Here is a 9,528-nt window from a genome sequence, read left to right as displayed (position 1 = left end):
ATAATTTGATATTTTATCCTAATTAATCATACATATATAATAAAGTTCCTGTGGGGTAGATTTTATTATATCACGTATGATTAACTACAACTAGTGTTATAATGTGATCCTTGAACTTAATTTATGATCCTAATTAAAGATGCTATGGCTAATTTCTAATTAATTAAAATCATATGAATCACCTTCATTAACCAACTCACAATAATGAGCTAAATGTTTGCATAAAAAAACATAAGCAATGCAAATAATTCAATATATATATATATATATATATGCATAAATGCTAACAAAATAAATAAATTGAACATTGTAATATTCATGAAACGATTTCAATAAAACACAGTAATATTAAACACACACACACATATATAAATATATATTTTATTTCAATTTCAATAAAAATTTCTTCAATTTGATATAAATAAATAAACTTAAATGATAAAAACCATGCAAAAAACAAAGCTTGGTCCGGTGGTCCAAGGATTAAGGCTCTGGTCTAGAAGGGCACGGGTTTAAATCCTACAGCAGTCAAACGACATGCATTCAGCTTCAAAGGGCGCATTTTCTAGAAGGAAAATGTCACGTCGGTTTTCCTACACCCAAAATGACTCATCGTTTAAGTTGTCTTCAGCCTTTAGAGGAATCGAAGTGATCCGTTTTTAACCCGGTAAAGACCCAAATCGAAACCCAATGGTTCCTCAAGATTCCAATGCCCAAAAATTGCATATTTTATGTCATAAAACTCAAAATTCAATTTCCTAATAATTTATGATGTTTTTATTTTAATAAAACACATCTAAAACAAAGATTTGAATTCTACAAAAATTAAACTCAATTAAGGTATTATGTTGAACAAAACGCAAAGAGCAAAACCAAACAAGGCAGAGGTAAACAAGGCTCTGATACCAAAAAATCTATAACGATCTAAACATGCTCAGCAATTCTATATAACAATTAGATCAACGCGGAATTAAGAATTGGACCAAAAACATACCTCCCGCCATTGCCATTATCTCATATACGGTCAATATACACTCAAGGATATTGGAAAGGTCTTCTAAACCTTATCTTTCTCTAAACTGATGGTGTGTTTTTCTGAATTGAGAAAGTAGGCTTAGGGGATCCAAAAACTTAGTTTGCACTGCGTTTATACGTGCTCTGTCCATCACAGAGCCGTTCCAATGTGTGCAATTAAGGGGTGAAAACATGCTGAACGTTTTGAACGTTATGGAATGACAAAAATCATTCATAAGAGATGGAATAATGTGGACCATCTTTTTTTTTTAATTATTATTAAGGAGAAAAACCAACACTTCCTCCAAAAGTACATCATCCAAAACCATTGACATAATTGAATTTGACGATGAAGAACCGCCAGCTTCTACATATATACAAAAGAAAATTAGTTTATTTACAATAATAAAAAAAAAAAAAACTTCAAAGAAAAAGAAGAAAAGGAAAAAGAAAAGCTCATAATATAGCTATCTCCCTAGTCCCAGCCCAATAAGTCCTTGTAAGTCCTGTATGATCTTCAGATATGTAACACATTGCTTGGAAGAAAAAAAATACAATATCTAAGAAAGAGTTGCCAAGATCAAAAGTTTTCTACTAAATAGCTTTTTGATGTAATTTTCCTCTTGGAGGCTTTTTGTGCCTAACGCAATGTTATTTATCCAAAAATTAAATTAAAATTAATAAATAAAAATAAAAAATATAAAAATATAAAAAAAATGTATCTTTTATGTATTCTTTATAAATAAAAGCTGCTTTTAATTTAGTCAAAATAAGATGCTTAAAAGTATTATGATGTTGGTTGCTAAAGAGGAAACTACAATCAATACATAAAAAAAAAAAAAAAAAGGAGAAAAATTCGAAGGTTCTAAAGTTGAAAAACATATCGGTGTTAAAAACTAAACATAATGCTCCTTTTTTTAATTTTCTTTTAGTTGGTAAATGTGGATTTTCCTAATAATAACAATTAGTTTTATACTTATTTATTGGTTAGAGTATATATACTTTAATATATATATATATATATATATAGAGGGGTACAATCCAGATGGTCCTAATGGGTAGAAAATGGACCAAAAATGTGATTTTTTTTCTTGGCCGTTAGATTTCAATAGATGGTCTAGATTAGAGATAGGATTTTCCCTTTCATTTTCTTCCTTTTTAACCTATCTTCCATTCCATTCGACAGAACCACCCATCGTGTTCTCTTTTATTTTCGACAGTCATCCTGGTCGACACCCATACCCATCAGTCCCGGTCTACAAATTTAATTGTAAAAAAAAAAAGAGAGAGACAGTGGAGAAGAGAGAACACGATGGATGGCTCTGTCGAATAGGATGGAAGATGGGTGGGAAAAAGATGAAATGAGAGGGAAAGTCCTATTTCTAATCTAGATTGTCTATTAAAATCCAATGGTCAAGGAAAAGAAATTTATTTTTGGTCCGTTTACTACCCATAAAGACCATTCGGATTGTAGTCCCCTCTTTCTCTCTCTCTCTCTATATATATATATATATTTATATATTTATATAGCTTATTTTAGACATAAATCGTACATTCATTGGTTGATTTAATTTGAATAGATACAAGGGAGAACTATAAAGTAATTTTCACCTTCAACTATTTTACCATGCAGAACTATAAAATAATTTTCATTTCCCATTTCACCCCTATTCTACCCATGCAGATTTACCATTCTATTTCCATCAGCTCCACGTGGCCTTACACTGTACACCTCTGCAACTTTCGTTTTCTACTTTGTTTTTCTATTCTTCATCCCTCTCTCTCACTCTCTCTCTTTCTCTTTCGAGATTCTAATTAGGTTTGGCATGAAATTTTTGGGTTCTTGAATTGAAATAAGTTCAACGTTTTGCTTTGATGGTTCACTGGCTTTGCTTGAGCATTTTTTTTTTTAGTTTTTTTATTTTTGATTTATTTTTTAACATACATGGTTCTTTCATTTGGTTTCCTTAACCTTCTTATCATCTTAACAAACCAATGATAAGATGAAGATAGCATAAAAATAGGACAAATAACAAATAATTAACTTGGTAATAAGCTACTACTTGTTTATGCTTACTAGGCTCTAACACTTTACCTTACCAAAAAAACAAGGTTCAAAACTCGAGTTTTTACTCGTTTTGCCCTCGAACATTTTACTTTATCCTACTCAATTTGGTACATCATCAGATTTCACAAAACCTTAGACCATTTTTCTTTGCATACTCGAATATCTTATAGTTTTACTTAGCAAATGTCATCCCTTTTTCCTTTTTAGTAATTAATCAAAATGCAAAGTCACTGATGAGAGAAATAGAACCCTCAAAACAAAGAACAAACTTTCAACACAGATTTAAAAAATAAATAAATATAAAAAAAAGGAAACTTTTTTTTACTTCTTCTTCTTCTTCAACATTATTTTTTTTGGGTCAAAGGAGGCCGAAGCTGAGGAAGAGTGAGAGACTCAGTGGAACACGGGGTTTTTGATGCTTTTACCGCCTGAGTCTCGCTCGTTCTTTACACAACTCTTGGAGTGTACAAAACAGAAGAAGCTCCATAAAGGTAAAGCATTGCACGCGCAGATAATCAAAACCAGTTTGTTTTCCTGTATATACATCGCCAACAGCCTCGTCAACCTCTACGCCAAATGCGGAAACTTGTTCAAAGCCAAGCTGGTTTTCGAAAACATTCACCAAAAAGACGTCGTATCATGGAACTGCCTCATTAATGCCTACTCTCAGCAGGGTCCTTCTTGGTCCTCTCTCGTCATGGAGCTTTTCCAGCGGATGAGAGCGGAGAACACCTTGCCTAATGCCCACACTTTTGCTGGCGTTTTCACTGCTTCTTCCAATATCTCTGATATTTTGGGTGGTCAGCAAACTCATACGTTAGCAATTAAAACTGATTGTTTTGATGATGTCTTTGTTGGAAGTTCGCTTCTTAATATGTACTGTAAAAGAGGTCTTGTATCCGATGCTCGTAACGTGTTCGATAGAATGCCGGATAGGAATTCGGTTTCTTGGGCTACCATGATTTCTGGGTATGCAATGCAACGGCTGGCTAATGAGGCTTTTGGGCTTTTTGAATTAATGCGTCAAGAGGAGGAGGAGTGTGATAGTGAGTTTGTTTTTACCAGTGTTCTTAGTGCATTGACGCTTCCTGAGTATGTTGATGGGGGAAAACAAATCCATGGTGTGGCAGTTAAAAACGGGTTGGTTTCTTTTATAGCTGTTGGGAATGCTCTTGTTACCATGTATGCAAGATGTGGAAGTTTAGGTGATGCGCTTCAAACATTTAAATTTACGAATGATAGGAACTCCATCACATGGTCTGCGATGGTCACTGGATTTTCACAAAGTGGGGATTTTCAAAAGGCTTTGAAATTGTTTTCCACCATGCATTTCTCTGGGATAACTCCCAGCGAGTTTACTTTCGTTGGTATAATCAATGCTTGTAGCGATCTTGGTGCAGTTGATGAAGGTAAACAGATGCATGGGTATTCGCTGAAGTTGGGATTTGAATCGCAGATATATATAATGACAGCTTTAGTTGACATGTATGCCAAATGTGGTAACACTATTGATGCTCGTAAAGGATTTGATTATCTAAAAGAACCTGATATTGTTCTGTGGACTTCTATGATTGGAGGGTACGTTCAAAACGGGGAGAATGAAGAAGCTTTGAGTTTGTATTGTAGAATGCAGGGTGAGGGAATTATGCCCAATGAGCTAACCATGGCTAGCATCCTAAAAGCATGTTCAAGCCTTGCTGCTTTGGAACAAGGAAAACAGATCCATGCCTGCTCCATTAAGTGTGGATTTGGTCTTGAAGTTCCAGTTGGAAGTGCACTTTCTAACATGTATGCAAAGTGTGGGAGTTTGGAAGATGGGAACCTGGTCTTTAGGAGAATGCCCACAAGGGATATAGTTTCTTGGAACGCAATGATATCTGGCCTTTCTCAGAATGGGCATGGAATTGAGGCTTTAGTCCTCTTTGAGGAGATGCAATTAGAGTGTACAAAACCAGATCATGTCACATTTGTGAACGTTCTCTCTGCTTGCAGCCACATGGGATTGGTGGATAGAGGTTGGGGTTATTTCAACATGATGTTTAATGACTTTGGCTTAGTACCGAAAGTAGAGCATTATGCTTGCATGGTTGATGTCCTGAGCCGTGCTGGAAAGCTGAATGAAGCCAAAGACTTAATAGAATCAGCAACAATGGATCATGGCATGTGTTTATGGCGTATTTTGTTAGGTGGTTGTCGAAACTACAAGAATTATGAACTGGGGGCCTATGCCGGAGAAAAGCTAATGGAGTTAGGGTCACAAGAATCATCAGCTTATGTGTTATTGTCAAGTATCTACACTGCCTTGGGTAGGAAAGAAGATGTGGAGCGGGTTAGGAGGCTGATGAAACTTCGAGGTGTCAGCAAAGAGCCAGGATGTAGCTGGATTGAGTTGAAGAGTCAGGTTCATGTGTTTGTTGTTGGAGATGAGATGCATCCACAGATTGGGGATATACGTGTTGAGGTAAGGAGGCTTAATGGGCATATGAAGGATGAAGAAGGCTATCCACCCATTTCTGAATCTGCTTTGGCTTTTTTTTAAAGTTTCGGATGTTAAAATTTAACTGATGGATTTAGATGTTAAATTTATTCCATTCTTTGGCCAGATGACAGTTTTTTGATTGAGTTGCACAAAATTTTGTAACAAATCGCAAAATAAATACAATTCTTCTTTATACGGGTATAAATTACAATAGAGTATGAGTCAACTTCTTCCACATTTTTTTTTCTCTGGCTGATGACGAGGTACTTATTTTCAGCACTATTATAAAATATGAACATAATATTTTTGTATTCATTTGTTTGTGATTGGGCTCCAAGGAAGAATGACGAGTAATTTGTATTCATGAATCGTTTGCCTCATTTGTCTATGATATTTGTGGTTGTAACTTTTTTTTTTTTTTTTGTTTTTTTTGGGTCTGATTTTTCATTTTTTGTTTCTACAAAAAGATGGATTTTCTCTAGAATTTGTGATGCTTCTATTTGAACCTGTTTCTATATCGGAAGTTAGTATCTAGTTTTTTTATTTTTTTTTATTTTTTCAGTTTTGCTCTTGACTGGATAGTAAATATGAAGCTTTATTCCAAATATACCTGCTCCTTCTATGTTGTTGTTGTTGTTGTTGTTGGTTTTTTTTTTTTTTTTTTTTTTTTTTTTTTTTTTTTTAATTTTTATTTTTTAAATGAATTTTATATTTTGTTTATTGATTACGGCTAAAGCAACAATGAATGAAGGGAAGGAATTTGTGCCTGGTTTTCATAGGAAATGATGAAATGTCCCTTTTACTCCTTTGCATACTAAGGTACTGTTTTGGTTTGTATTTTGTCCTTTCGTACTTTATTTATGGACTACTTATTTTGATTATTTCAGTTCGTTTATTGCCAGTAACTATTTACTGAATTAGGATAACTCCAAAGTGGTTAATTTTCCCTCTTTGAAGGAAAATTGGAGAGAACCTCCATTCTCAAAAGTATATTTACTGGATTTAAGGGGTCAACTGAGCCTCCAGTTTGTTTAGGGGGAAGTTGGAGTGTTTATTTCATTTCATTTCCTTACTGATATGATATGATGTGTTATTTCCACAAACATTACCTGCAGATAGCCAAAGACAGTGTAAAGTAAATTAGATTGGTGGCATTGGACATCTTTTAACTGCATTTGACTTCACAACTAAGGGAATTTTTCAGGTATTTCCTGTACACATATGGAATCAGAAATTTATTTATCTTCTCAAAACTATAAAACAAAATTATGCTAAGATGATCTAAAACATAAACCTAGATTCTTCTATAAAATAAGATATATATATATATATATATATATTTTTTTTTTCCACTATTCATATGAGTAACTCCTTGATGTTTCGGCTATTAAATTATTGAAGTATGTGCGCTATGCTATGTCTAAGGTATGTTGCACCTTCTTGTGGATGCAATAATAAGTTCAGGCTCTCTTTCATGTAATGTCAGCATATAGCTTCAAGCTCTGTGTATTTTATCAACATTTCTTCTTTTAATTCTTCCTTTTTCTTTTAACATGTTTAAGAAATCTATTTACGTATTCTATGCTGGAAGCAGTTAAATGGACAATACTGGCATCTACATGATCCCCAGGAAAGCCACCGGGTCTAATTGGATGTTGGCCTTCTATGGCTGTCACATTCATAGATAACCATGATACGTGGTCAACACAAGTTCAGTTCTAAATGTTCACTTTTATGATTTTAAAATGTTTTTAGATGGATTCTCTCTGGTGCACTCATGGGAAGAAGCAATGGAGAGAGTTTGGGGAATTTCTTTCTCAGTTACGTATGGAAGAAATCTTCTTTTTGCATTTATGAATTTATTCAATAATTCACCATTTCAAGTTGTTCTGCCCATAATTGACGGGGGGTTCATGTTGAATCTGAGCTGGTGTTTGCCTCACCACCTTGGTCATTGTGCATGTGTCTATAGCTCTCTCATATTTATGTTTATGGGTATCACTATTTACAGAAATGAGGCTTAGTTCTAGTTATGGATGTTGTTAATCCACTTATCTCATTTTTCTTCCAGGCTTATTGGCTCTTCTCCTCTAATCATGTCATGAAGGTACGTAAAATTGTGGTAAGCCTTGTGGCCCACCAAGTGACAGGTAAAATACCTATAACAGGAAAATAACCTTGTGTTGTTTAGCATGTGTTCTTGTTGGCTAATGAGCTCTGGAATATGGAGTTAAGAATGAAGGATACAATATTATATCTGCACTTTTGTGATCTGCAGAAAAAAAATTCTTATCGATAGGATAAAAAAATAAAAAAATAAAATAAAAAAGAAGGAAAAAGAATTGTTCCAACACCATTTATTTTGCTGATTTCATTGTTGCTACTCACATCTTGCTATGTTGTACACATCATGTTCAAATTTGTAAGAATAAGGCGTATATCTCCAATTTTTTATTTTTTATTTTTTTTTAAATTATTATTATTGGAAATAAGTTGTAGTATCAGTTGTCATTTTAAATATAAAACTTCATCTATAATTACTCTTTAATAAGTTTGAGACTGATGCAAAGATAATGCACTTGTTTGGTATTGCTAGTTGGTATACGTTAGCAGTTTTCTTTTTAAATTCCGTTTTAACATATATATAATCATATATTTAGTTTATTTTATAGATACTTTTCCTCAAAAAAAAAAAAAAAATTTATTTTACACAACTTCATTCGATTTTTTTTTTTTTTCCTGTTAATATATATCCCTCCGATCGATTACTAACCTACAAATAATAAAGAAAAATGTGGTCAGTCATATTTTATTTATTTTTAAGTAACAAACGAGTCTTATATCTTCTAACTAAATACTCTTATATTAAAATTTCATTTAATGTTGGCAAGTCTTGAATGACTTGTAAAAAAACTGGTTTTGTACTCAAGGGGGAAATCTTTTTCTTCTTTCAAAAACTAGCTTTAATATTCGTTTTTATTAAAAACATATATGTTCTTTTTTTTTTTTTTTTTTTTTTTTTTTTTTTTTTTTTTTTTGGTTTTGGTTGAGAAAACTTATAAAATATCCTTCCAAAAACTATTTTAGATAAGGGTTCTCTTTCTTATTAAAAAAGTGTACAATAACCAGAAATTAGTAATTATAAAATTTTGAACAAGAGGTGATATTTATGTCACTTTCTTGGAAATTTGTAATTATATATATATGTACATGGCATGGATACAAGTCAAACTATTGTCATACACAAACAAATTAATTGATTTTGTCTATAAAAATAGTAGAAAAGTTTTGTTGAAAGTAAAGTTTTGATATGTACATGAGATTCTGGCTGAAAATGAATTCTCATTTTGTTTTGCTATAGAAACAAGAAACTCTCAATCAACAAGAGAATTAATTTTGGCCCTATTTATTTGTTTTCACTGATACATGGACATGGTAGTAATTAATTAATCACAAACTTAGTCTTACGTTTCGCCACATCATAGAAATTTTGGTGAATATGATGCTCAAACTTTTGTGCATGTTTATTCAATCTCATAGTTGTCTTACATATTTTATTTCTTCAACTTCCTTGTAATGAACTTTAAACTAGTTTAATTACTAAAGCCTTGCACATATTTTAAAAAACAGAGATATAATGAAAGTTACAGCCAATTAATTAACCATCTTCAAAAAATAAGTAACCACACACATAGTTGAAAGTGAAAGAAGGAAAAGGTCATCATTTTTCCTATGGTTCTGGAGAGAATCACTATGGTTTTTGTCTTGATTCAGTTCCTTATTTGGCCGACTAAAACCTTTGTCTCCGCATAGGAAACTAGGATCTCCAAATTAGCGATGACAACCCCTATAAAATGCTTAAGAATCTATGTCTGCAGAGAAGCAAACCAAATGACGATTATCTTGGGGTTGAGATATGCTAGGAATAAGATTTTCATGATCAAGTTATATACTTGAAGAAGCACGC

At 32.8% G+C, this 9,528-nt stretch overlaps 1 protein-coding gene across 8 annotated transcripts; it reads left to right on the top strand.

Annotated features, from left to right (window-relative positions):
• Nucleotides 1–2,871: 2,871 nt before the first annotated feature.
• Nucleotides 2,872–9,514, top strand: LOC107430336 (pentatricopeptide repeat-containing protein At2g33680). Of its 8 annotated transcripts, none has more exons than XR_007238166.2 (4): nt 2,872–5,543; nt 6,677–6,765; nt 7,633–7,711; nt 9,375–9,514. XR_007238166.2 is itself a non-coding variant. In XM_048464527.2 (2 exons), the coding sequence occupies exons 1-2, from the start codon at nt 3,498–3,500 to the stop codon at nt 6,698–6,700; spliced, it is 2,070 nt and encodes a 689-aa protein (XP_048320484.2). In that variant the 5' UTR covers nt 2,872–3,497; the 3' UTR covers nt 6,701–8,530. The 8 variants fall into 8 exon arrangements, 1 of the variants encoding a protein (XP_048320484.2); XR_007238167.2 differs by having other exon boundaries at nt 6,677–7,381; XR_009639470.1 differs by lacking the exon at nt 9,375–9,514 and adding an exon at nt 7,317–7,381 and having other exon boundaries at nt 7,633–8,526.
• Nucleotides 9,515–9,528: the final 14 nt, after the last annotated feature.

Source organism: Ziziphus jujuba, chromosome 6 (assembly GCF_031755915.1).
Source record: "Ziziphus jujuba cultivar Dongzao chromosome 6, ASM3175591v1".
NCBI lineage: Eukaryota > Viridiplantae > Streptophyta > Magnoliopsida > Rosales > Rhamnaceae > Ziziphus > Ziziphus jujuba.
The sequence above is the reverse complement of the archived record's forward strand: the minus strand, read 5'-3'. Positions and strand labels throughout refer to the sequence as shown.